The 25,890-nt window shown below is 48.5% G+C and overlaps 2 protein-coding genes across 2 annotated transcripts; one reads left to right on the top strand and one right to left on the bottom strand.

Annotated features, from left to right (window-relative positions):
• Window positions 1-1,352: 1,352 nt before the first annotated feature.
• Window positions 1,353-12,586, bottom strand: LOC143437697 (inactive 2'-5'-oligoadenylate synthase 1B-like). Its single transcript, XM_076922654.1, has 6 exons — window positions 12,327-12,586; window positions 10,484-10,772; window positions 7,095-7,279; window positions 4,035-4,267; window positions 3,209-3,362; window positions 1,353-2,104 (listed from the first exon to the last, which is right to left on the bottom strand). Exons 1-6 carry the CDS (start codon window positions 12,576-12,578, stop codon window positions 2,000-2,002), a joined length of 1,218 nt encoding a protein of 405 aa, XP_076778769.1. The 5' UTR covers window positions 12,579-12,586; the 3' UTR covers window positions 1,353-1,999.
• Window positions 12,587-14,029: 1,443 nt separating this feature from the next.
• On the top strand, window positions 14,030-23,428 carry LOC143437699 (inactive 2'-5' oligoadenylate synthetase 1C-like). Its single transcript, XM_076922657.1, has 4 exons — window positions 14,030-14,846; window positions 15,797-16,085; window positions 18,755-18,951; window positions 21,744-23,428. Exons 1-4 carry the CDS (start codon window positions 14,643-14,645, stop codon window positions 22,161-22,163), a joined length of 1,110 nt encoding a protein of 369 aa, XP_076778772.1. The 5' UTR covers window positions 14,030-14,642; the 3' UTR covers window positions 22,164-23,428.
• The last annotated feature ends 2,462 nt before the right edge of the window (window positions 23,429-25,890 follow it).

Genomic DNA, 25,890 nt, shown 5'->3' with positions numbered 1-25,890 from the left:
CTAGTCCTGGCTCCCAGCTACCTCCCCACTAACTAGTCCTGGCTCCCAGATCACTCCAGGACCTTGCTCAGTCTCTGTCCCTCTCATTGGCTCCATGAAATCTGATGTTTAAGTCTCGCTAAATCTTGTATCTTTGAGTTTCTTTTGATCTGTTTGCTCAGGTTACTGCCTGTAGTTTATCCCTTGATTCCATTTTGCAGGGAGTCATATACACTGTCCTTTGGGTATGAATAATACTGAAGTATCATTTTATGCTGTCCTTTGGGTATAAATAATACTGAAGTATCATTTTATGCTGTCCTTTGGGTATGAATAATACTGAAGCATCATTTTATGCTGTCCTTTGGGTATGAATAATACTGAAGCATCATTTTATGCTGTTCAACATTGTTATGAAGCTGGCTCTGGAGTTGGATTATGGCCTTCCTCTCCCAACCTAAGCATGCTTGTTTAGTTTCCTCAAATCTCTGTCCTAGATCAAATGGTCATCTGACTCTCGGCCAGAAAGAGAGAGAAAAACAGAACAGCCCAGGAAAAGACATTATGTGCTGTAAGATAGCTCAAAAGAGGACTATTCCCAATAGAAATTACTGTTGCTTGGGAACATAGAAGGAACTAATAATTCCTGTCTTGGGCTTATGTGTAAGAAGAGACCTGGGAGGATCCCGGGATACCTGGCATCAAAAGTTGTATCAGTTTGGTTCTGCTCTGTCCACCACTGAGGACTTGGAAAGTGTAATAAGTGCAGCTACTTGACCAAAGACAAAGACACACAGACACACACACATATACAGATGCACACACACACCCTCATACACACACGTGCAGACACAAAGAGATACACACACACAATTCCTCATATACACACGTGTACAGACACACAGAGAGACATATCTTCATATACACAAATGTAGACACCACAGAGAGATACACACATATACGCAATTCCTCATATACACACGTGTACAGACACACAGAGACACACATACATACACACACATCCTCTCATACACACAAGTACAGACACACAGAGAGACACACATACATACACAGACACACACACACATCATCATCATCATACACACACATGTACAGACACACACATACATACATAGACACACAGACATCCTCATATGCAGATATGCACAGACACACAGAGAGATACACACATCCTCACACACACACACAAGCAGACACAGAGATACACACTCATGGCTTGCTGTGGTTTGTTGTTATTGACCAGACATTGGAGAAAACCTCCCAACAGGTGAACAGATGCAATTCAAGCTTGAGTTCCTCCCTCCCTGTCTTAGGGTTTTACTGCTGTGAACAGACACCATGACCAAGGCAACTCTTATAAAAACAACATTTAATTAGGGCTGGCTCACAGGTTCAGAGGTTCAGTCCATTATCATCAAGGCGGGAACATCCAGGCAGGCATAGTACAGGAGGAGCTGAGAGTTCTACATCTTCATTTGAAGGCTGCTAGCAGAATACTGATTCCCAGGCAGCTAGAACAAGGGAAAGACCACACCCACAAGGCCACACCTACTCCAATATGGCCTTATCCCCCAACAGTGCCACTCCCTGGGCCAAGCATATACAAACCATCACACTCCCCTTCTGAATCTCTCATCTCCCAAAGAACACTGTCCGAGGACAAGGCAGATAAAGCAGGCTGTGAAGAAGGCTGTCTGTGATGGGACAGGATGCAGGGGTGGGAAGGCAGTGGTCAGCAGTCTCCAGTCTCATCACAGGTTGGACCTTCCCTCACCGAGGCCTTGGGCACCTTCCTGCCCTTGGGCACCTTCCTGCCCTCTCTGGGTCAAGGGCCTGCAGCAGAGCAGGACATGACCCTGACTCAGGAGCCTCCTGGGCAGGTCCTGCTGGGTTCACAGCATGACACTTGCCCAGTTCTTATCCACTTGCCGATGGAGAGAAAGGCAGGGCACAGCAGGCCTGCACTGCAGTCATGGCAGTCCTAAGGCAGGAGGATGGGTTATACAGATGAAGTCTTCCCAAAAATGAAATTAATCAAAACCAAAAAAAATAGGCAGACAATATAAAAAAAATTATTCTTCTGGTATGGCACATCAACCTCCGTCTGTAATAGAAAACACAATCATGTCAGGAGCCCATATTCTTACTGGGAAGGGGATGCAAATGAGGCCTGAAGGTGAGCTCTGTGACAGGCCACCTGGGCCCCTTGGTCAGGCTGCTGAGAAGGTGAACAGTAGGTCAGACATGGCTCAGGCCCCTGAGGATATATAGAGCTCTCCCCTGGAAGCCATGCCTCCCACCTGACACCTCTCATTCAGTGACAGATCCTTCAAATGAGAAAGTGGGCATAGCCAGAGGGATGGCCCTAAAGGCCACTGCAGCCTGACCCACCCCCACATCCCCAATCACCACTCCCACACCCCATCAAACTGCCTTCCTGACCTGGGTTATGGTTCCAACATCCTTACAGCCATGCTAACCTCCATCTGGAGGGCACTCATGGCATCACTAACAACAGGAAGATGCTGCCCCAGGAGGAGAAAGGTCCAAGTGCAGGTCCCTCTGTGCCTCTTGTACCTGTGACACAGCCCTGCTGAGTCCCATTGGTCACATGACAATGAGACAGGGGAGACAGGATGCTTCACGGACCTAACGGTGGCTTCAGAGTCCATGGGATGCCAGCCTCACTATACTCATCTGAGTGTCCCTGAGCCAGTGATTTCAGGTCTCCAAGTCTGTGTGTGTGTGTGTGTGTGTGTGTGTGTGTGTGTGTGTGTGTGAGAGAGAGAGAGAGAGAGAGAGAGAGAGAGAGAGAGAGAGTGGGAAACGTGTGTGTATGTGTGTATATGTGTGTGTTTGTGTATGTGTGTCTCTGTGTGTGTGTGTGTATCTCTCTGTGTGTGTCTCTGTAAGCACACTCATGTCCATGTGTGTAACAGCAGAGACAAAGGTGAGAGGATAACTTTGGGGATTTGCTTCTCTCCTTCTACCATAGGAGTTCTTGGGATCAAACCCAGGTCATCTGTGTTACCCGCTGAGCCATCCTGTGAGCCCATGAGATCTATGAACGGTGTTAAGATGGCCGTGAAATAAGGAGAGCCGCTGGCCTCCACAGGGGCGAGGAGACCACAGCTTTGTGAGAATATTCTCCAGGTAGATGAAGAGAACGAGGGTGTGTGGAACGGAGAGGATGGTGACATGTTCTCACCGGCACATCCCAGGGGCACACTGAGGAACCACTCCTGTTCCTAAAGCATGGGTACCGAAGCCAGGTGGCAGCCTCTCCTGCTAGTCGTCCCCAGCCCTCTGAGTTCGAACCAGCCACATTCCTTGTAGGGTCAGCCGGGTCCAGGATCACAGGCCTGCAGAGCAACATTCAGGGAGGGAAGTATGCAGCTGGCCAGTGCCTCCGGTACCACTGCACTGGGTGGGGGAGGAACCCAGTAGAGAGCTCCTATTCAAAGATTGTCCTTTGTCCCTGCCCCACAGATTGTCCTTTGTCCCCCTCCCCCATCAGCATATACCAAACCCAGAGGGATCCTGGGCATGACTTCAAAGGCCTCAATTCAAATCCTCTAACTTTAGTAGCTGTGTGTCCTGGGGCAGGACCCTCAGCCTCTCTGATCTGTGAGATGTGGCAAGTTGGATCAGCCAGTCTCACAGGATGAGGTGTGAAAACTGAACAAACATGGGATCAGGACGTGTCTCTACCTAGGGTCACATAGCACTTTATTATTTACAGGTACTTGGTCCACTGCTGGTTTTCCACACAAGCCTTACAGCCCTTATGATAACCTCAGTTCCCTCTGTATGCCCTCCCCTTTCCTTGCTGTTTGAGTCTGGACAATGTCAGAGCCTTGGTCTCCTCATCTGCAGACAGGAGAGCCCACCCCTGCCTCCCAGGGCTGTAGGGCCTCATGTCAATCAGGTGACAGCAGGACAATCCCTTCATAGACACAGAGCTCCCATTTCCCCCTTTCACACAAGAACAGCCCTGTACCGATGGGGAGCAGAGCCACGTGGGGACAGACTACCTGGTTTTTCTGAGCTGTTTGTGCAGATAGTCGGAGACCTCTGGATGTATAAAGTCATAACACACCGTCCAGTAGATTCGAAGCTGTTTGTACTTGGTGATCAGTTCCAAGACGGTCTGGAAGCCCTGGGCTGTGTTGAATTTAGTTCCTCTGCTCCCACGCTGCCAGACATAGATTGTGAGCAGCTCCAGGGCGTACTGTGGGGGGAGTGGGTCACCCAGCTTCTCCTTACACTGAGAAGAGAAAGGCAAGGAGAAAAACGGGGCTCTCAGCTGCTGTGCTATATAGACAAATAGATGACTTCTTAAGTCTTAACGATGATCCTATAAGAATTCCTAAAATTATATCAGTGATTATTAAGCTCTTTTATAACGGGACTGTTATTAGGTCCTTTTCTGATAGTCAAAACTGCAATGAGAACTCTGCCATTCTCCCATGTGTCACCAGTTAATTGCTTTTAGATAGTAACCAGACTTTCTCCTCCTCAGAGCACATTCCAAGAGGTAGTAAAATTCCAAAGGTCATAAAAAGGGAACTAACGATTTATTGTAGATGGTAGGACAGGAGATAAAATATTGCCTGGGTTCATCTATACAAAATTTCACTAATAACTTAGTTATGGTTTTAAACCTTCAGTGAACCTGTGGAGCTGTGACAGGTGATGTATGTTTAGCCAGATAATTACTCCTAATGTCCATGCATGTAAACATTCTCTGTTGTAAACTTCTATTTCACTTTATAATTTGATTTTTGGTATGAACTTGTGATGAACTTTGTAACATGTGATCATATATTCTGAAAGATGTATAAGTACTGAGGACAAAGGCAAAGAGAGGTTTGTTCCTTCCTTTCCTTTCCCCCCCACCTAGGAGAATTTTTTTCCCTTAGAAGAAATTTCCCTTTACTAGAATTTTTTCCTTTTCCCCACTTAGGATCTTTCCACTTTTCCCCTTAGATAGTTTTCATAGGAAACTTTTTACACTTAGTAATAAACTCTATAACTTCTCTAAGTGTCTTTTCTTCCAAAGACCTCAGACTAGCAGGCATAAGTTAGAGCCCAGCAGCTCCTGCTGAGATAGTACAAAGGCTATTTACTTGATCCTTTGCTGTTTTTAGGATGAGGTGCTAACCTCAGAGGATCACAGAAGGCAGGTCAGCTACAGTAGCATAGTAACTTAGATAAGTAAACTTTTATTATAGGGCAACCCTAAATATCTGGTAAGACAAAGTCTTACCCCTGAGTCTCCTAAGACCAAGTCTTAGCACTGCCTCCCTCCCCACTGACACTCTTCCCCCTCTGCTGCTTCAAGAAGAACCAACAAGAAGAAAGAAAATCATTCCTGGCTGGGCAGTGGGAGGCAGAGGCAGACGGATTTCTGAGTTTGAGGCCAGCCTGGTCCTCAGAGTGAGTTCTAGAACAGCCAGAGCTACACAGAGAAACCCTGTCTCGAAAAACCAAAACAACAACAACATACAAACAAAAAAAAAAAAAAAAAAAGAAAAAGAAAAGAAAAGCATTCCCACCACGATGGGGCTGGCCTCCAGAACTAGGGCATGCAATCACAAAGTATCTAGCCATCAGAAACTGCCCCACCATCCTGAGGCAAGGGCAGAGTCAGCAACAGTTTCCAGGCTTCCCCAGCAACATTTTCTAGCCCCTCCCCAGCAGTGACTCTTGAATGTCCCTAGAGATAGAGCCAACCAATTAAGAAAGAGGTCACCTACCTTTCCCTGGAATTCCACTGATGTGCTTTAAACTGGGCCTATGATCTCTCCTGGGCATCTCCATCTTGGTAAATGGTAGACCCCAGTATGCTGGACTCAAGCAGTAAAATACTCTTAGCCTTTGCATGCTATTTCAGTGCAGGACATCATTCTTTGGCAAATCATGAACCCTAACAGCTGTGGTCCAGGGGTCCCAAAATGACATCTCCAGGTGTCAGCCACACCTGGAACTGCAGAGAGGTCTTCCAGGTGGTAAGGCTTTGGTCCCATGAAAATTGCAAGTTTGGAGGGGTCATGGAGAGCAGCTGAGGCCTGGCACTGGGAAAGGCCAGGAGAAGCCACTGGTGAAAGTGCAGCCTCAATGGCAGTGGAGACCCCAAAACACTGGACTTACCCTGAGCAGGAGACGACTGCCAGGAACAAAGCAATGTGAGAACAGAGCTGATGTGAGCCTGAGACCAGCTGTGTGTGCTGTGGGTGGCAGAGCCCAAGACGCTCAGAGAACTGTGAGTCCCAGATATCAGATACTGAGGTGTTTGCTCTGTTGGCCTTTGGTTGTGTTTTGATCTGATTGTGACAATGACCTGGTTCTTCCCTTTTGGAGTAAGAAAGTATTTAACTTGTGTTTTAATTTTATATGAGCCCACAGTTGAGAGACTAATCTTTGTATATGTTGGATTTTTTTTTTTTTTTTTTTTTGGTTTTTGTTTTTAATTTTGAGATTTTTAAAACTATGTTGTGTTTTATGATGTAATACTGACCTGAGACCTTAGGGATAAGCCAGAAAGGAAAGGTTATGGTTCAATCATGGGGTGTGTGTGTGTGTGTGTGTGTGCGTGTGTGCGCGTGCGCGCGCCATATTGAAAGGGGATCAATTGTGCTGGTTAATTTTTGTCAACTAAACACCAGCTATCTTCCTCTGGTAGGAGTCAATGTTAATCAAGAAAATGCCTCCATCTGACTGGCAATGGGTAGTGTGTGGGGGCATGTTACTAATTACTGATTGATGTGGGTGGGAACAGACCACTGTGGTTGGGGCTATAAATGGAATGTGGTCTTGGGCTCTATAGAAATGCACACTGAGAGCCATGGACAGCAAACAGTGAGCAGAATTCCTCCATGATCTCTGCTTCAGGTTTCCTCTGACTTCCCTCAGTGATGGACTCTGCCTTAGAGGTGTAAACAAATAATATCTTTTCTTCCCAGGAGACTTCTGGTCATGTGATAAAGCTATCACCTCAACAGAAACCAAACTAGAATATACATCTTCTGTGGCCTGTGTCTACACTCTGTCCAGATGAAGCCCACCCATAGGGACTAGGTCTGATGCCTTACCAGTTGGTACCAGTGCTTGACCAGGCGAATGAGACTCTTCACCTTGGCTGGGTGACAGTTCAAGAAATACTCTTGGAGCTCCATAAAGCTGGTAGACAGCTTGCCTTCCATCCCTGGGAAGGTCCGCCCACTGATCAGATTGGCATAGACTTGTTCGTTAGGCCTCCTGGGGATATCAAGATGACCTGTAAAGACAATTTCATTTAGTGGAACACCTCAGCCCCTTTCTGTAGTTCTTCAGTCTCTCTGAGGTGACAAGGTCAGTGGCTATGGGGTTCAGCGAACAGGCAGGTTTTCTGCAGCAGGCATCAGTCCACATGTGCCCATCTGCCCCACCACTCCCGAGGACCGCACGCACACACGCTGTACACTACAAAGTCCCTGCTCCCAGTTTGTTCTAGTGAGGGTTTTTCTTGTAGGCCTAGAGAGAGTGGTGGCAGGAACGGCCAACCATGTCCGGTTCCAGTATCTTCTGCATGGTTCTTGTCAACTGTGTGCACTCCTGCTTGTGTCAAAGTTTACTGTGGAGCGGTCTGCTGCATTTGTGCATCATGTCTCATGCTGGCAGAGTCTCTGATGATCTATTTTATGTACAGATTGCAAGTGTTCCTGAGGAGGTATTCACATATGTTCAGAGACAGCAGAGGACCTAGGGTGTCTTCCTTTATAGTTTGTCAGCTTGTTTCTTTGCATCAGGGTCTGTCTGTAAACGTGGAGCTAGGCTGGCATCCAGCAGGTATTACAGATTCTCCTGTCTTTATCCCCATAGTACCAGGTATACAGGTCAATGTGTGGTACTTCCTAAGCTTAGGTGGGTGTTGGGGATTTGAACTCAGGTCCTCATGCTTGTGCAGCAATCGCCTTCATCTACTGAGCTGTCTCTCCAGCACTGTGTGGTTTTGGTGGATGATTTTCTGTAGCATGTAACTTAGTATCATGTGGTTTTTGTTTATCCAGATCCTGACAGGAACAAGGTATGACAGTGTGTGTGTGTGTGTGTGTGTGTGTGTGTGTGTGTGTGTCCTTCCTGTGCATTTGTACAGTGGATGGGCAGCAGGCTACAGAATAGATGTGTGTATAGGTGTGTGTGCACACGGGAGTAGACTAGGCAGGCAGCAGGCTGTGCCTTAAGTGTGTGCACGTGTGTGCCATGCAGCAGGCTACACCATCAGGCTGTGAGGTTGGCACAGGGCAAAGTCACTCACGGTTGGAGCTGGGACAAGCCAGTTACTCAGTGACCAGGGAGGTCTCTCCCTCGTAGGCTTATTTTCAGTTTCAGGGTCTAGACTACTTCCCCCCACCCCTCCGGTTTTTCGAGACAGGGTTTCTCTGTGTAGCCCTGGCTCTCCTGGAACTTACTCTGTAGACCAGGCTGGCCTCGAACTCAGAAATTCGCCTGCCTCTGCCTCCCAAGTGCTGAGATTAAAGGTGTGCGCCACCACTGCCTGGCCAGGGTCTAGATTACAATATGGTTCATCAGCTACATCATCTTGTGTAGGTTGTGGCTTTGCTGCCCACACTACCATTCCAATGGCAGGCTTTCTGTGGTGGAGCCCCTCCAGCTGGAAAGCTGATGAGGTTGGAGAAGTCCTTGACCCAGACAGGCTTCTGTGGGACCTGCTGTCCCAGCTCATTTCTGGGTCAACCCCTTCTAAGCCCCCTCCTCCGAGCAGGGTTCTAAGCCTCTTGGAGCTTCCCACAGCAGGCTGCCCTGGTACTACTCCCAGACTGGCCCTCTCAGTCCCTGCTGCCTAAGACTCTGGATTGTTTTCATCTCTCTCCTAAGCCAAAGCCTTGTCTCTAAGTTGATAGCAGCAGTTCACACAGTGGCCAGCAGGCGGTGCTGTGTCCCGAAAATGAAAAGGCTCACATATTCTACATGTTCCCCAAAGCCCACACTCAGAGGTGTTCCCTGAGTCAGGCAATTTATAATTTTGGAGACACACTGTGTGTCAGGACTGGTATAAGATTGTTGCAGGATATTTGATCACACTGTGAAGAGTGATATTGAGTTGTTTACTGGAAAAACCTGGTTTTAGTTGTGGTGTGGCTCAGCCTTTGCACACGACTTTAATCCGGGAGCTTTCTGCTTGAAGATTGTAAATAAAGGATTAAATAAAGTTAAGTATAGATCAAGAGGCAGAGCAAGCACAAGCTGACCAGAAGTGAACATGGAATTATTAAGAAGAAACCATAGAGAGTATAAGAGAGTCAAGAGGAAGGATAGACAGACCCACAGGAAGTAGAAGGGAGGGGCATTCAGTTTGAAAGAGGTTTTTTGAGATGGCATGAGAGAGGGGATGCATTCTGGAACATTCTGGCTGAGGAGGAAGGTCAGCTGGGTGCTTTCTCTGCCTCCCTGAGATAGCAGGCTTTTATCACAGCATCTGGCTTGTAAGTCTTCATTGGTAAAATTGAATAATTGAGATTTTCATCAAAATTCAGGATGAGATCTTTTAATGTGTAATGATATAACACATGTGTGCATGTGGGTGGTTGGGACAGTGGTGGCTGCATCTGCAGATTTACCAAGGGGACAGAGCTCCACTGAGAGGATCTGCATCCTGCACAAACCCTCCTCAGACACCCCAGGTCTCTGCCCAGCTCTGAGGTTCCCATTCTTTGGAGAAGACTCATGAGTTTGTTATTTTCAGTGACGTCTACACTGTCTCAGGTTTAAAAAGACACAATGCACAGCCAGCCATGAATAGGACTGGTATGTTAAGGGAGCATCTAGTGTGACTCCCTCCCCTAACTGAGCCAGCTCACCACTTGATGTCCTTCTGGGATGGATTCTCTCTCCCCACAATCAAATTTCTAAAATCCCTCCTCCCCAGCTCAGCTTTAAAGAGATACTCTCTTTAAGTGAATTTCTCAAATATTAGAGTTTTCAGTTCAGGGATGGAAGGTGTGGTCTGGGGAGACGGCTCAGTCAGTAATGTGCTTGCCTCACAAGCTTGAGGACCCATGTAGAGATCCCAGGGTTCAGGGAAAAGGCCAGTGTTGGTGGGGTAGGATGTAATCCTAGCGCTGAGAAGGGGGAGGGAGACTCGAAGGTCCCTGGGGCTCTGCCGAGCCAGTCAGGCTCATGTGTGAATTCTGAACCAGGGAGAGACAAGGTCTCAAAAAGATGGATGACTCTTGAGATGTGTTAGCCATGGCTCAGAATCACACCCACACACAAGAGAACACCTACAAAACACATATGCACACTACACAATACATACACATGTGCACAAACACATGCACACACATACACACATGTGCACATACACATACTTGAGAACACCTATGAAACACACACGTGTGCACACACACACAGGTGGAACTAGAAGGGAGGATGAAGGCATGCAGAAGGGTGAGCTGAGGTCTCTGGCAGGCTGGCTTACCCAGGAACGCACAGGTTGGAAGCACATCAAACTTCACATCCTTCAGCAGGTAGGGGTTGCTCAGCTTGAATCTCAGAGCCTGGGAGTTGGGACTCCATGAGCAACGGACCCCAAACTTCACTACAAAATTTTCCTTATGCTGAATCTCATCTAGCTGTTTCTTAATTTCCTTGATGAGCTCTTCCCGTCGATTTAACAGATCCTCAAAGCTGGTGAGACTGCTAAGGTACAACACCAGGTCAGCATCTGACTTTCCCTTGGCCTTGGTGCCTTTGCCTGAGGAGCCACCCTGAAAGACAAGGATGAGAATGACAAGGGACTGGGAGAGCCATGCTGGGCAGTCCAGATGCTGGACAGCCTAGGAATCCAGCACTGGGGGGGATGGATGGATGGATAGAGCAAGCTGCCACATGTGCAGTGGAATACTAGTCAGCCCTGAAGAGTGACATCAGGATCCATGCAGGAAAATAGAGGGTTCTGGATCTTCTCATGGTACAGAAGGTAAACCAGACTGTGAAGGACAAACATCCATGTTTATCTGTGGAGTCTGTGTGTGTGTGTGTGTGTGTGTGTGTGTGTGTGTGTGAGAGAGAGAGAGAGAGAGAGAGAGAGAGAGAGAGAGAGAGAGGACTGTGTATGGGAGTTGGGGAGGAGCCAAAGGAAAAGAACAAGGAAGAGCAATCAGGGGAAACTCTAGCACATTTTCTCTCACGTAGAGTCTACACTGGCTGCACACATGTGACATGCAATCAGAGAGGACTCTCTGGTGAGGGTCTTGTGTGTGGAGTAAAGGACAGTAGTGGTTGGAAGGAGACTGACTAAATTAATACAGATATATGACAACATAGCCATGGTCCCACTGTTGGCATTGTTAGTTGGGAGGAAATGTGCTCAAATGACATCACTTTCTTCTAAGAAAATGGCCTTGTGTGATAAAGAATAGCATATAAAATGATAGAGAAACTGAAAAGTCAATAAAGGTGATTTAAATCTGTAAAAACAATTTTTTTAAAGAAGAATTCCCACTGAGAAGAGCCTCCCTAAATCAAATGCTGAGAATCATCACTAACACACGTGAGCACCAGCCACTGTTGAGAGGGGGCATTACACATTGTCACATCTGCAGATGGAGAGGGGGGTCAGTCGTCAAACGTGCAGCTGTTCCTGCGGATGACCCAAGTAGGCCAGCTCACAGCCACCTATGGAACCTCAGCTCTAAGGGATCAGACACCCACTCTTTGATCTTAAGAGAACCTGCAGTAATGCATACAGAGCCCCCACTCACAACTAAAAATATAAAAATACAATCAAGAAAAACTTTGATTTCTGCAGCCTTCACAGGGCCTGAGAGTTAGGTGCCATCGTCATGAAATTCGACTTGACAGACCCAGAACTGAGCCCAGAGAGGGTCCATCAATCCAGTCACACAGCAGGAGTGTCCTGGTCTGTCCTCTGTGTCACATCTGACTTAGTCTATGTGTCCTTGCCATCCTGGGGCACGGACTGAGAACACTGGGCATGGAGGAGGTAGTTAAGTTAGTGGATGTCACTAGCAGTTCAAAGGTTATATTCCCCCCAACCCCCTGTCCCTGACCCAGCAATGCTTTGCCATTCTGGGCCTCAGTTTCCCTGACTCTGAAATGGATGTGGCCTGGGAGTTGGGAACATAAACTGTAGCTGAGGCTCCTTCTCCAATACAGATGTGGGGTGGGGGCGGGGGGGGGGGAGAACCCACCACCCAGCTGTGATCAGAGTTGGGGGGGGGGGGGATCAGGGATGCAGCCTGGCTTCTGAGAGTCCTCTCCCACCCCATCTCGGTCAGCTCAGACTGAGGAGGGCTCACCTTCCCCACTTTGGAGGCCCTCGCTGGATGGGAAGAGCCCAAGAAGCATCTCTCCTTCAGGAGAACACTAACGACACTCATTACTCTTCTGAGGCTATCACGGAAGTCGGTATCCGGAAGATGATCCTCTATGAACTTATCTAGCTTCGAGGCCGGGATACTCCTGAGTCCCTGCTCCATGACAGATCCAGCGCTTTTACCTCTGCAGCCTAAGTCTCCCAGGCTGGCTGAAGTGGGACTTTCAGTTTCCATTTCCTGGGAAGGGTGGGGCTATGCAAATAATCCAGGCCCTACCAGCCAATAGCGTCAGGGCTTCTGGCAAACCGCGCCCCCCCCCCCCCCCCCCCCCATCCCAGCCCCAAGCTAGAACTTTCTCAGGATCCAAAGCAGGGAAGAATGCATAAGGAAACTGATCTGGTTTTCACAGAATTTCTTCTGGAAAAAGCTGTTACACAGCATGTTTTAAGAACAATTTGTACACTTAGGAGAAGAGAGGAAACCGAGTCAGGAAACTGCAGAAGGTGGCTGGTGGCTCCTGAGGTCGGCTTCCAGCTCCTGCAAACCTTTTAGGTGGAACTACATGTATTTTTCTTTTTAAGAATAGCACCGAACAGGTTTTGCTTTTCCTTTACCTCTGGACTTGCAGTTCTAGGATTACAGAAAAATTCTTACAGAAAGCTCAGCCTTCCCAGAAGCCCCCTCTCCTACTCTGGTCCTACACTTTCCCTGTGGTGCTGGGGGGGCTGTGGTGAGGGTGGGGGCTAACCCTGGGTATTCCCAAGGGTGAAGTAAAAGTAAAGGCTGTACCACCAAGCTGGGGTCAGGACAGGTCAGAATTGGACATTACAGTGAGCTATCTGTCAAGGCACCAGAAAGGTTGACAGTTAGCCTTTGGGTGGCGCACCCAAGACCTCATCAAAACAGTTTGATGCCCTTCCACCTTCTGCCTCTGTCTCCTCATCTCTTGTTTGGAGAGCTGGAGAGATGGCTCAGAGTTTAAGAGCTCTGGCTGGGCTTCCAGGAAAACTGTGTTCAATTCCAAGAACCAACATGGCAGGTCCCAAACACACATACGCGTACACGCATGCGCACGCTCACCCGTACACAGCATGCACACACGTGAGCTTGCCTGTGCACATATGCACACAAATACACAAACAGGTGGCCTCAAACTCTTTACCTTCTGTGTCAATCTCAAAGGACTTGGTCCACAGGTGTGGAGCATACTGCCATGATGAACATCCACTCCTGCTGGGCAGAGAGAGGTTGGCATGGAGACAGGCTCACCCTCTTGAGGCTGTGTCCTGGGCACAAGTCAACACTTTATGCTATTGAAGTGGACAGTGGCAATTGATTGATAACCCAGGTGGTTACATCTAGGGAGAGAGGCACACCCCTGTGACCTCATCACTTGGGAAGCCAATGGGGCAGATCCCCAAGTTCACATCCACCCAGGGCATAGGAGTGGGGGCCCATATTAAAGAAAGATGTGAAGCCTTTGTCCTTTATGGAGAAGGAGGTGGGGGTAGAGGACAGACAGACTGTCTCAACTGATGCCTTGGATGAGGGCCACATCATGGGTGTGCGTCTGAGAACCCACAGAACCGTGAGACCCTAAGTCTGAACTAGAAGTTAGCTATGACCTTGTAGACGGCTCATTACAATATCCAGCATGGACCAGTCACCTGTGACAAACCCAGCACAGCTGTGCTGAAACTGGTGCCTACCATCTTCTGGATTTCACTCACTTGCTCTTCATGTTTTACTAAAGTGTGTGTGTGTGTGTGTGTGTGTGTTCTGTTGTTAACAATCTAGGAGACGATCAAAGGATTTTTCTTTTCTGTTTTTGGTTTTTTTGTTTGGTTGGTTGGTTGGGTTTTTTGGGTTTTTTGAGACAAGGTTTCTCTGTGTAGCCCAGGCTGTCCTGGAACTCACTCTGTAGACCTGGCTGGCCTCAAACTCAGAAATCCACCTGCCTCTGCCTCTGAAGTGCTGGGATTAAAGGTGTGCGCCACCACTACAGGCAGGATTTTTCTTTAGTAACAGTTCAAGACTAAGAAGGAACAACAGAACCTGTTTAAGATGCTTCAGGCCTCCTGGTCCACAGCCTGCTGTGATGAGGGTTTGACAATCCAAAGAAATGCCTGCAGGAAAAAAACCCCAGAGAGTCAGGGAGCCCAGGAGCCAGAGGTGGCAGGTGCAGTGATCTGATTTGCATAGCCCCGCCCTTCCAGGGAAGAGGAGCCAGCTGTGGATATAAAGGGGCAGCTGACTCCTGAGGCAAGGCTGCAGTCAGCAAACATTCCTGGCCTCAGGATGGAAGAGGATCAAAGCAGCACTCCCATGGATCTCAGTAACACTCCGGCGTGGGAGATGGACAAGTATATAGAGGATCACCTTCTTCCTGACACTACATTTCTTACTGAGGTCAGAGCAGACATTGACTTCATAAGTGCTTTCCTGAAGGAGAGATGCTTCCAAGGTGCCGCCCACCCTGTGAGGGTCTCCAGGGTTGTGATGGTGAGTCCCATTAGCCTGAGCTGACCAGGATGGGGTGGGAGAGGACTCCCAGAAGCCAGACTGCAGGCCTTAGAGGAGAGTGAGTTACCTACCTGCTCTGTGCCCAGTGTCCTCATGTGCACCCCAGCTATGGCACAGGGCAGAGAACAGAACAGAGACCCCCCCACCTGCTTGATGACTGGACTGATGGAACCTCATTGCCCGAGTTTCCATCTGACAAATGGGACTTTATGACGACATTCCCTCCCTCAGTCACTGTGAAGTCTGCAGAAATGTTGTGTTGTAAAAGTCCACCCATCTATGTCAGGGGTGCAAGTTTGTTAGTGATTGTGCTCAGCTTTTTATTTAGGGAGGATCTCTGCTTATCACTTGTTATTTTCTCACATTCTTTTCTTTTTTGTGTGAATTCAATTTTCTAAATTTAACATTTGCTCTGTGATCGTTTAGCATTGTTAGAAACTTTCTTCCCAGAGTCATGTTAGACTCGGACTAATCCTTTTAATACTCTAACAAGGGGGACAGTGACAACAGTTTAATATGTCTATGGTAATTTACTCAGTCTCCTCTGACCAATTACCAGCCCTCCACTTTGTACTTGAACCTGTCCTGCCTCAGAGAGTCCTGAGCTCTCTCTCTCTCTCTCTCTCTCTCTCTCTCTCTCTCTCTCTCTCTCTCTCTCAATTCTGGATAGAAATAGATTTAAAAAAAAAAAAAAAAAAGGATGTTCATCATCTGTCTTATCTCCTGTATCACAAGGAGGTCCAGGACCATCTATTTTCCTACAGAGTTTTTCAATTTCACTCTTCGGGACTGAATACAATTCCACTGCACAGGGGTCAGCTTTCTCCATCCAAGGATCACTCTTGGTGATGGACTCCTACTTTGTTCAGCATCTGGACGGCCCAGCATGGCTCTCCCTGTCCTTTGTCATTCTCATCCTTGTCTTTTAGGGCGGCTCCTACAATGAACACACTGCGCTCAAGGGCAGGTCAGAGGCCAACATGGTGGTGTTATTTAACAATCTCACCAGCTTTGAGGATCAGTTAAAGTGGCATGGAGAGTTCCTTGAGGAGATTCAGAAACACCTGTGCCAGTTGCAGCAAGAGAAACAATTTAAAGTGAAGTTTGAGGTCCAGATCTCAGAGCGGCCCAACTCCAGGTCTCTGAGCTTCAAGCTGAGCTCCCCTGAGCTCCAGCAGGAGATGGAATTTGATGTGCATCCAGCCTATGATGCCCTGTGTAAGTCAGCCAGCAGTGGAGCCTCTGCCTGCACTTCCTCATGCCCGAATCCCCCCCCTCCCGTCTGTCTGTTCGTGTGTGTGTGTGTGTGTGTGTGTGTGTGTGTCTCTCTCTCTCTCTCTCTCTCTCTCTCTCTCTCTCTCTGTGTGTGTGTGTGTGTGTGTGTGTGTGTGTGTGTGTTGGGGGGACTATGTTCACATGTGTGCAGATGTCTGTACACATGTGTGGGTAATGGCCAGAGGCCAGCCTTGGATGTCCGTTACTTAGGAGCCTCTATTTTGGTTGAGAGGTTGACCTGGAGTTTGCTGCCCCACCTTCATGGCTCTTGCAGTAAGGAGCTGGGATCAGGTGTGGCGTGTGCTCTGATGGAGCTGAACCCACAATTTCTGGCACCTGGAGACTCACGATATCAATTAGGTACAGCACAGGGCTGAGGGTAGGGGTTGTGTATATTCCTAGAAGTGTCTGAAGGCTACGAGTCTCCAGCTGTAAACAATTATACTCAGATATACTCTAGACACACTGGGGATTCCTCTACCACTGGCTACAAGCCAGGCAAGTTTGTTTTGTGAAAAGTGGATATGCCAGTTTCATGCCAACCTATCTAGTCAGACAGCCTGAGGGACTCTCCTGTCTCTACCTCCCCAGCAGTGCGATTTAGGTGTGGACACTCATACCCCTCAACCACAGCTTCTAATGGGGGTGCTCATGATATGATTTGGGGTCCTCGTACGTCTCTAAGGAGCCCTTTACCCACAGAGCCATTTGCCCGGCCCCTGGGGATATACCCTACAGAAGGTCAGCATGGTGGACAGCTCCCTACATGACTGAGATTGGGAACCATGTGTCTCTAAGAGTGGGACAAGAGATACAGCTAAAACTTAACATCTGTTGCATCTTCTATCAAAGAATGAGAAACTTCAGACCTATGCAGAGGTCTGGGTGTCTGCCCATGGGGGTGGTGTGCAGGATGCAGAAATTCCCGAAGAATTTTTCCCCCTCTAGAATACTAGAACCCAGCGTACACATCACAAAATTCCACATGCACACGTGTTATATAATTGGACTTAATGACTCTCTACATTAAGTCCTCTCATACTACACTTGACTGACACACAGTGTGTCTCCAAAATTACAAATTGTCCAATCTACCTAAGAAAACCAGGAACACCTATGAAAGACCAGGATTGGGGAGCTTGGAGAATACTTCTGGATTAATAGTTATGAAATACAGCACCGCCTGCTGGCCACTGTGTGAACTGCTGCTATTAACTTTGAGACAAGCCTTTGGCTTAGGAGAGGAATGGATATAGGCCAGACTCTCAGGCAGCAGGGACTGAGAGGGCCAGCCTGCTGTGGGAAGCTGCAAGAGGCTTAGAACCCTGATCAGTGGGGGGGGGGGAGTTCAGAGGGGGTGACCCAGAAATGAGCTGGGAGGGGGCTCCCCCAGAAGCCGGTATTGCTCATGGACTTGCCCAGCCTGAGGCAGCTTTCCAGTGGGACAGGAACTCTATAGTAGAAGCACTGCCTTGGGAGTGCTTATGTGGATGACACCAAAGAGGACCACAGCCCTCACCCAGGAGACTTAGCAAATGAGACCTACCGTGTGCTGGTCCTGAAATAGTAAATATGTTCTTTAGAACTTTATGGAACAGTGGGGTATGGGACTTGTCCCAAGCTCCATCAGTTAGTGATTTGGGTTTCTGCCAGCATCAAAGCCTGATGGATGGTGTGGCCTGCTGCAACCATGGCCACACACCTGCAGACACCAAAGGTGCAGCCTAATGCCCGGATAGTCTATTCAAATGTGCAAACACACCTACACATAGCCACAGACACATCAATTTCATAGCCTGTTCCTGTCACTGTAAAAGATTACATGACACACAGACACAACCACCATATCCTGAAGCTCTCAGGAACTGGACAATCAATACCACATGACACTAATTTAGGCACTACAGAGATTGGAGCACTGTAAACACACAGTCCCTGGGGAGAGAGTGCAATGGATAAAGGTGACTGCTGCACAAGCATGAGGACCTGAGTTCAAATCCCCAATGCCCACCTAAGCTTAGGAAGTTCCACACATTGACCTGCATTCCTGGTACTATGGAGACAGAGACAAGAGAATCTCTGGGGCCTGATGGACACCAGTCAAGGTCCATGTTCACAGAGAGACCCTGCTGCAAAGGGAGGGGGTGACAAACTATAAAGAAAGACACCCCATCTCCTCTTGTGCCCTCTGAATATATGTTTGCCCCATCCATGAGCACACAACCCACCCATCATCTCAAAATAGCACAGACACTGTACTCACAAGATAAGATAGACAACTGAGGTAGAGTTCTCCATGGTACATCAGCACATGGTTGGCCATTATCAGATGACCGTGTAGCTCTCTTGTGAGTGACCACAGTGTGCTGTTTCCTGCAGGCCTGGGAGTAAGGCATCCTACTAGGAACAGTTGGTAGCACAGACTTTCCAGGACCAATTCATGTGCACAGTCCAGAGGTGTGGTGGGCGCGTGGCTGTATGGGGAGTGATGCTTGCTATGGACAAACTCTACCCTGTTCAGTGAACCTCATAGAGAGCGATTGTGACCCTAGAGAGAAGGAAGATCCTCAGAGCAGGGATGAGTGGAAACATGCAAGAAACTTTCTTTATAGATGAACTGAGAGACAACAAGTTCGCTGAACCCCAATTATACAACCAAGTCTACACCCAACTTATCCACGAGTGCACCACCCTGGAGAAGGAGGGTGAGTTCTACATCTGCTTCATAGACCTCCATCAAAACTTCCTGAAGCATCGTGCAACCAAGCTGAAGAATCTCATCCGTCTGGTCAAGCACTGGTATCAACTGGTAAGGCATCTGGCCCAGACACTGTGGACCCTGTGTGTAGAGAATGTGGATGCAGGCCCAAGAAGAGGTCTATTCTAGCTTGCTGTCTATTGACATGATAGCGTTACCACATGACCCAGAGTGCCTTGGGAAGGACAGGTCTTACTTAGCTACACATCCCAGTCACAGGGCATCACTGAGGGAAGTCAGCACAGTGACTGAAGCAGAGACCAGGGAGGAATTCTGCTCACTGCCTTCATCTCCATGGGTCACTCAGATTGCTTTCTTATACCTCGAAGACACTCAGGCATGGCACCAACCACATCCACCACTGATCAGTAACTTGTCCACACAGACTACCCTAAACCAGACTGACTGAGGGACTGTCTTGATTAAGGGCGTCTCCTGCTCAGTGACCCTAGCTTATGTCTAGTTGGCAAAATCTCACTTTCACAAATAACTTACTTTCAAATGGATGCTCAAACATACACCTCTGTGTTCACATAACCTTTCCTTTCTTAACGTTTTGTAAAGTTATAATTTCAATATCATGCCATAAAAGCAGCCCAGATGGGGTCCTTGCTTTCCTCTGAAACTTCACTCCAGCCTCTGTCACCTGCCTGCCTCTCAGCCCTCCTGTCTTCCAGGTCCCCACAAACAGCCTGTCAGGCTCTCAGCTCTCAACAGCTTTCCAACCCAAAGTTCCATCATCCTTCCTCAGTCCTCCCCAGGAGCAACATGGCGGGTCAGTCACAGCAGGGCCCCCTCCCTAGGACCAGTGTCTGTCCTCCTTTGCTCTGATGGCTGTGGTAAAGATGATGCTGGAAAGTAAACTGGGGAGGAAAGGGATTGTCTGCCTCACATCCCTGCATCCCACTCCCATCACTGAGGGAAGCAGAGGACATGAAGGAACTCTGCTGGCTGCCTGATACCCTTGGGCAATCAGTCTGATTTTTAAAAACCTCTCAGGACCTCCTGACCAGGACAGGCAGTGCCCACAATGGGCTGGGCCCTCCCACACTGATCAAGAACATGCCCCACGAGCCTGACTCCAGGCCAGGCTGATGGAGGCACTTCCTCACTTGTAGGCCCATCTTCTCCAGGTGGTACTCCCCTTGTCAGGTTGACAAAGAGAAATAAAAATGGCACAAGTTGAGAAATAGAAAATGGAGGGGAAAAAGTAGTTAGAAGGGGATCAGAGAAGAGGGGTTCAGAGATACAAGGGTTTGGGGGAACAGCAAGGGAACATGATTCTGTAGGAGGGAGAGGGAATGGGGAGGGAGGACTTTCCTTGCTTGTTCTAAGTGATTTCTTCCAGTCCACATTCTAATCATGTAACTGTCTCTTCAGCTGTGTCTAATTCACTGTTCCACGGCTGTCGCTTCATTTGTGTCTCGGCATGTCTACTTTCTTCTTCAGCAAACTCTTCACATCATTTTTTTTATGCCTTCTGTTTTCCTGTCCTTTCCAGATATCCTCTGTTTCAGTGGGTGATTTCTCAGTATTTGTCTGGACTATTTTTTTTAAATGTATGTGTGGTGTTTGTGTGTGTACCTGTAGAGGGACACACTGATAACTAAAGTCAGCTTCTCTCATTCATTCTTGATTGGGTCAGTAGAGAAGGTGAGAGCCAATTGCTGGGCAAAGGTTACAGGTGGTACTTCCAAGGAGGTAAAAGAGATGAGAGATAAGAGAAAGGTCTTTTTGGCTAGGCTTTGGAATGAGAAGCACACAGCAACCATGTAAGATCTTGGGGTAACTAGAACTAGCTGTCTCATCTTGTGGTGGCTGGCTGATCTGGGCTAGCTGTTAAGATGAAGGCAGGAGATTCTGCACCCAGCCATTGTTACCTGGCAATTTCAAAGATAATAGATAAATAGATAATAGATAAAGATAATAGAGCTGAGTGTTCTTCTGAAGAACAGAGTTGGGCAGAAAAAAGAGAAGCCATGTCTTTAATGTGCTCCCAGGAGGGGCTGGGAGCACAGTCGCAGGGGAAAGACTGTAGCTGGCCATTGGCAATGGTAATCCGGGAAGAACGGACAAATTGGGAGTGGGGTCAGCTGCAGCTGATCTCAGAACTAAGTAGGAAGCTTGGCCACAGTCCTGGGAAAGGAAGAAGCATGTATTTAAAACTACACACAGTGTGTACCTGTGCATGGGAGCACATGCCTTCATGTGTGCTTGTGTGTGCATAAGACAGGATGTGGAGGTCAGAGCGTGAGGGCAGGTCCTCAGTCACGCCCCACCTTGTGTAATCAGTCAGGGTCTCACACATGACACTCAGTGTGCTGGGTCAGCAGGTCTGCACAGTCCCCCAGCCCCTGGAAGCCCCATCTCCAGCCCTTTGAGCTAGGATTATGGGTCAACACCCTCAAGAGCCTGACACTCGTGTAGATGCTGGAGTCTGACCTCTAGTTCTCACCCCTGCACAGGGAGGGAGGCACTTCACCCTTGAGACATCTCCCTGGCCCTTCCATGTTACTTCAGTGATCATGAGAAAACTTCCATAGTGAGCACTCCTTATGTCCCGCCCCCACCCTCACTCCTAGCTGTCACTCATGGGGTCTTGATTCCTCCTGTGCCTGCTAGTCAGGGCTCAGTCTATGGAACACAAGGTGTCCATCTCAACCACTCAGCTCTTGACTATAGCACAGGAGAGGCCAGAGACTGAATCCAGAGTGACTGGCTGTGGCTGTGTGACACTATATCTGTAATGACATCATCAGGTGGCAGCTGAATTGAGCCTGTGTGAAGTCGCCCACAGACAACAGCTAAGAGCCTTGTTTTTCTCATTGCCTTTCTCTTCTCAGTGTGAAGAGAGGCTGGGGAAGCAGCTGCCCCCACAGTACGCCCTGGAGCTGCTCGCAATCTATGTCTGGGAACATACGAATGAAAATCAACATGAAATAGCCACAGCCAAGAGCTTCCTGACCTTCTTAGAACTGGTTGTCGATTACAAGTTTCTTCTAATCTACTGGACATGGTATTATGGTTTTCTTCATCAAGAGATCTCTGACTACCTGAACAGACAGCTCCAAAAAGACAGGCCTGTGATCCTGGACCCGGCTGACCCAACAAGGAACGTGGCTGGTTCAAACTTAGAGGCCTGGAAACTTCTGGCAGAAGAGGCTGAGTCCTGGATGCATTTCTCTTGCTTTAAGAACCATGATATGTCCTGGATATCCACCTGGGATTTATCGGCCGAGAATAAAAAATGTGTCGTCTTGTGAACACCCAGCACTTGGTCAGGAGGCTCCGGAGTGAGGGGCATGTGCTGCTCTGCTGCAAGACCTTGACCTAGAGGACAGGATGGTGCTCTAGGCTCCAGTGAGGGGCATCCAACCTGGGATCAGACTGCAGGCTTCTGATCCCTGCCTGCCCATGGACAGCATCCTCACAGCCTGCGTCCTCTGCCTTACCCTCCAACAGTGCTCTCTGGGAGTCAGACTCTGAAGGAAAGAGAACTCAAGCATGACGTCCATCTGTCCAGCTGTTGGGAAGCTCCATCCGACAGTGTCTGATCAGCGATAATAAACCACAGTAACTCATGAGAGTGTGTGCACTCTGAGGGAAGGGACCATCAAGTACACACGTGTGCATGGGGAGGTGGTGTGTCCATGCACCCCTAGAAACTGTGAGCTGTTGTTACAAGCTCCCCATGGGCCCAGGTAACTGTCAACCAGCAGTGGACAGAGCAGAACCCAACTTCTACATATTTTGATGTCTGGTGGCTTGGGATCCTTCCAGATGTCTTATACAAGGAACGAAGTCAAGAATCCTTGGATCCTGTCCATGCTTCCATGACTTGATTCTAGACTTTCCCCCATCCCACACAGAAACTGTTTACCAGATGCACATGACCCTGAAGTCCTGGGAATCCAGTCAGGGTGCATCAAGGTGAACTGATTCTGCAGCATGCAGGCTGAGGTCCTCAGCACTGTGGGAAAATGAAACTGTATACAATCTGTGACTTTAAAACTTAGTTGTCTGTGTGATGATGACATTTGAAGCACTGATTTAAATCACGATGCACCAACTGAAACTCAAAACTAGTTTATTCTCTCTTCCTTCCTCTCTTTCATTTCTTAGTTTCATTCTGTGTATATTTCATTTTTTTAAATCTTCCTTTACTGGATGTTATTGTCCATCTAGCCTGGAATTCACAGAACTTCACATACCTCAGGGTGCCAAGTTCTGGAATCACACACACACACACACACACACAGTCACCACAATTCACACAGACCTAATGGCTCCATAGGTCAGTGTGCTGGCCCAGCATCTTGTGAATACACAGCTACATTAACCACAAAAGACCCACGTGTGCTCTGTCTGCTTAGGCTGATGCTCACTGAGAAGGCAGCAAACTGCTCAAGGCCACCAGCTTCCAAGCCCTGCTCCTGTCCCCGCACCCTACTCCTGACCCAGTGTCCTCTCTCAATCTCTGTGAGGGGGAGGGGTGGCTCTCCCAGACCCCAGCCATTCAGTTCTCTCTGTAGCAGCCCTGAGGTCCAGGAGCCCAAACACCCATAAGTGTTACAGGATACAGATCCCTGGACCACAGAACCCTTCACACTCTGCCTGGTGCTCTATCTGAGCCTTTGGTGGACATGGTAATGCTGACCTATGCTTCCAGTCTTGCGCCGTCTGACACACCTGCAGATCCACAGAGAGGGTTTTAATAAACCATGGCCATGGGTCTCCTGCCAAGCTGGGGACCCATCATGTCCTCACTAAGACTTCCATGTAACCCTTCTCTCTTCTCCAGCCCCTTCGGTACTCAACACTGGACACTAGCTTTCAATTGGACCAATCCCTGCTCATCTTGGGCCTGGTTCTCCCCTTCAGGTCTGGCATGCAGTGGCTCCCTCATGCCAAGAAGGAAGACACAGACCACAGTTCCCCTCCTCCCATTCCTGACTTCCTCTCCAACAGGACACAGGTGACACCCGGGGACCTCCAGAGGAGCCCTGGAGCCACATCATTTGTCCCAGACCCTGCTCTCCCCTTCAGGTCTGGCTTGTACCTGCAATCTCAAGCCCCAAAGGGTAACACTGACTGTCCTTGTGCCTGGCATGGTCCTGCTTGTGTTTTGATGACATCTGGACACCACTGGCAAAGAAAGGCAGAACCCGGGACATTCAGCACACCTGGGTTCCACATTGGTCATAAAAATAGTCAGTCCTGAGGCATTTGGCATCCTCTCATGATGGGCTCAGTGCACAGAGTGTGGTGGGAGGGCAGAGACCGAGAAGGACAGTGCCAGCCAGCAGAAAGCACAGGTGGAGGCAAAGTCTTGATTGTGACACTGGAAAGGACCCACCTGCTGATGCCTGGACTTGGGGTTTCTCACCCAGAGCCTCTCAGCTCTTAAAACCCTATTGTCACTTTGTCACAGGCAAAAGCACACAGTTTGTCCCTGCAGCCACATGGGATGAACCAGGCCCCTTTTTTTTTCTCAGTGACTCTGGGTCTGTGTCCCACACACAATCTGCTTCTCTTGTTTCTGTTTCTTCTGGTTTTTGTTGCCACCTCTGGGTCTTTGCAGAGTCTGTTCCCAGCACCTTGCATGCTGTTCCACTTCTGCAATTGGCTGGAGGCCCTGAGTTCTTCTGTCCTAGGCTAAGAGGTCACTGGCTCAGGGAACAACTCAGGAGCCCTTTCCAGGGTCCCAGGTAGAGTCAGCTGCCCTGCCACCCCTCCCATAGAATCTTATAAACTGAACTTCCTGAGAAAGGGAAGGAAGAACAAGAAGGAAAGCCACGTGGGTGTTAAAGACTCTACAAGGCTGAATAACTAATTAGAACTTAGTGATGGAGAGTTGGAATGTTGCAGAGCCAGAGCAGAATGGTCAATTATTGTGGGCTATCTTTGGCACTTTAACAGGCTCTCATTGCACACCATTGTGTCTTACCCAGCAGGGAACCCTGCCAATAAGAACTGGCCTGGCCAGATCTGCCCATGGGTTCACTGGGGGGAGGATGTTATGGGGAATGACTGGACACATTCTCACTGGATTTCAGGACCACTCCACTGGAGGCCACTCCTGGTACTGCACATTTGGTGGGGAGCCCAGTGCTGGGCAATCACAGGCCCCAGGGATGAACCTACCACAGCGATTTGGATAAGTGGACAGAAACTCAGACTGCTCCTTACATCTTTATACTCAATATTATGTAGGCATCCCTCCTGTAAAGTACCTGCTTCTCAGAGGACTCTAGCTTGAGTCTAGTTGGCATTAAACCAGGCAGAAGAGAGTCAGTTTTTCTTAGGGTGTGGTCCCTGGCAGGTTGTCCAAATCCAGTGGTTTGGCTTCACACCCGTGGCGTATTCATTAAGAGAGTCACACTAAATAGGGCTGGGGGAGAGTTACATGGGAGAAAAAGTGATGGTAAATTTTATCAAAATATATTGAATGTATATTATGATAATGTCAAAGAATATTTTACAAAATGTCCAGGAGGATACTTAATTCCACTATATTTTGCCTTTTCAAGAGGCACAAACACTTCTGCAGACCTGGTCAGTTCCACCCAGGTGACGCCTGGGGATATCATGTACCCAGCAGCGGCTGGACATGTGGCCAAGAGGGCAAATCCAGGTCTTATACCCTGTGACCTGAACACTCTGGCTCAGTTAGACTTGCCATGGATGTTGGCCTTGTTGGGATGAGTGACCCTTGATCAGATGCACAGGAGAGCAGGGAAGCAGTATAGATCAGCTGGGCACAGTGACACACTATAATGCCAGCAACAGGGGCTGAGGCAGGAGCATTGCTGTAAGTGGACTGACAGTCACGCTATAACAGAGGTCCTGCCTCATAAAAAAACAAAAAGGGTCACTGAGGTAGTTCAGAGGGTGCTCAGGTGTTTGTCACCAAGGCTGGTGGCCTAAATTTGGTCCCCAGGACCCACCTGGTGGAAGGAGAGAAAGCCAACTTCTACAAGTTGTCCTCTG

This window comes from Arvicanthis niloticus, chromosome 24 (genome assembly GCF_011762505.2).
Source record: "Arvicanthis niloticus isolate mArvNil1 chromosome 24, mArvNil1.pat.X, whole genome shotgun sequence".
NCBI lineage: Eukaryota > Metazoa > Chordata > Mammalia > Rodentia > Muridae > Arvicanthis > Arvicanthis niloticus.
Note: the sequence above shows the minus strand (reverse complement) of the source record. Positions and strands in the feature narration are given on the sequence as shown.

What these genes read in the sequence shown, in the direction of transcription:
- LOC143437697 (XM_076922654.1), bottom strand. Translation starts at nt 12,578, where the DNA reads ATGGAAACTGAAAGTCCCACTTCAGCCAGCCTGGGAGACTTAGGCTGC. An exon ending in TCAAGCACTGGTACCAACTG is followed by an intron (nt 4,268 to 7,094) that starts GTAAGGCATCAG and finishes TTCTCTTCTCAG; the next exon opens with TGTAAGGAGAAGCTGGGTGA. An exon ending in TGTGCCCCTGGGATGTGCCG is followed by an intron (nt 2,105 to 3,208) that starts GTGAGAACATGT and finishes TTTCTATTACAG; the next exon opens with ACGGAGGTTGATGTGCCATA.
- LOC143437699 (XM_076922657.1), top strand. Translation starts at nt 14,643, where the DNA reads ATGGAAGAGGATCAAAGCAGCACTCCCATGGATCTCAGTAACACTCCG. An exon ending in GGGTCTCCAGGGTTGTGATG is followed by an intron (nt 14,847 to 15,796) that starts GTGAGTCCCATT and finishes CTTGTCTTTTAG; the next exon opens with GGCGGCTCCTACAATGAACA. An exon ending in TCAAGCACTGGTATCAACTG is followed by an intron (nt 18,952 to 21,743) that starts GTAAGGCATCTG and finishes TTCTCTTCTCAG; the next exon opens with TGTGAAGAGAGGCTGGGGAA.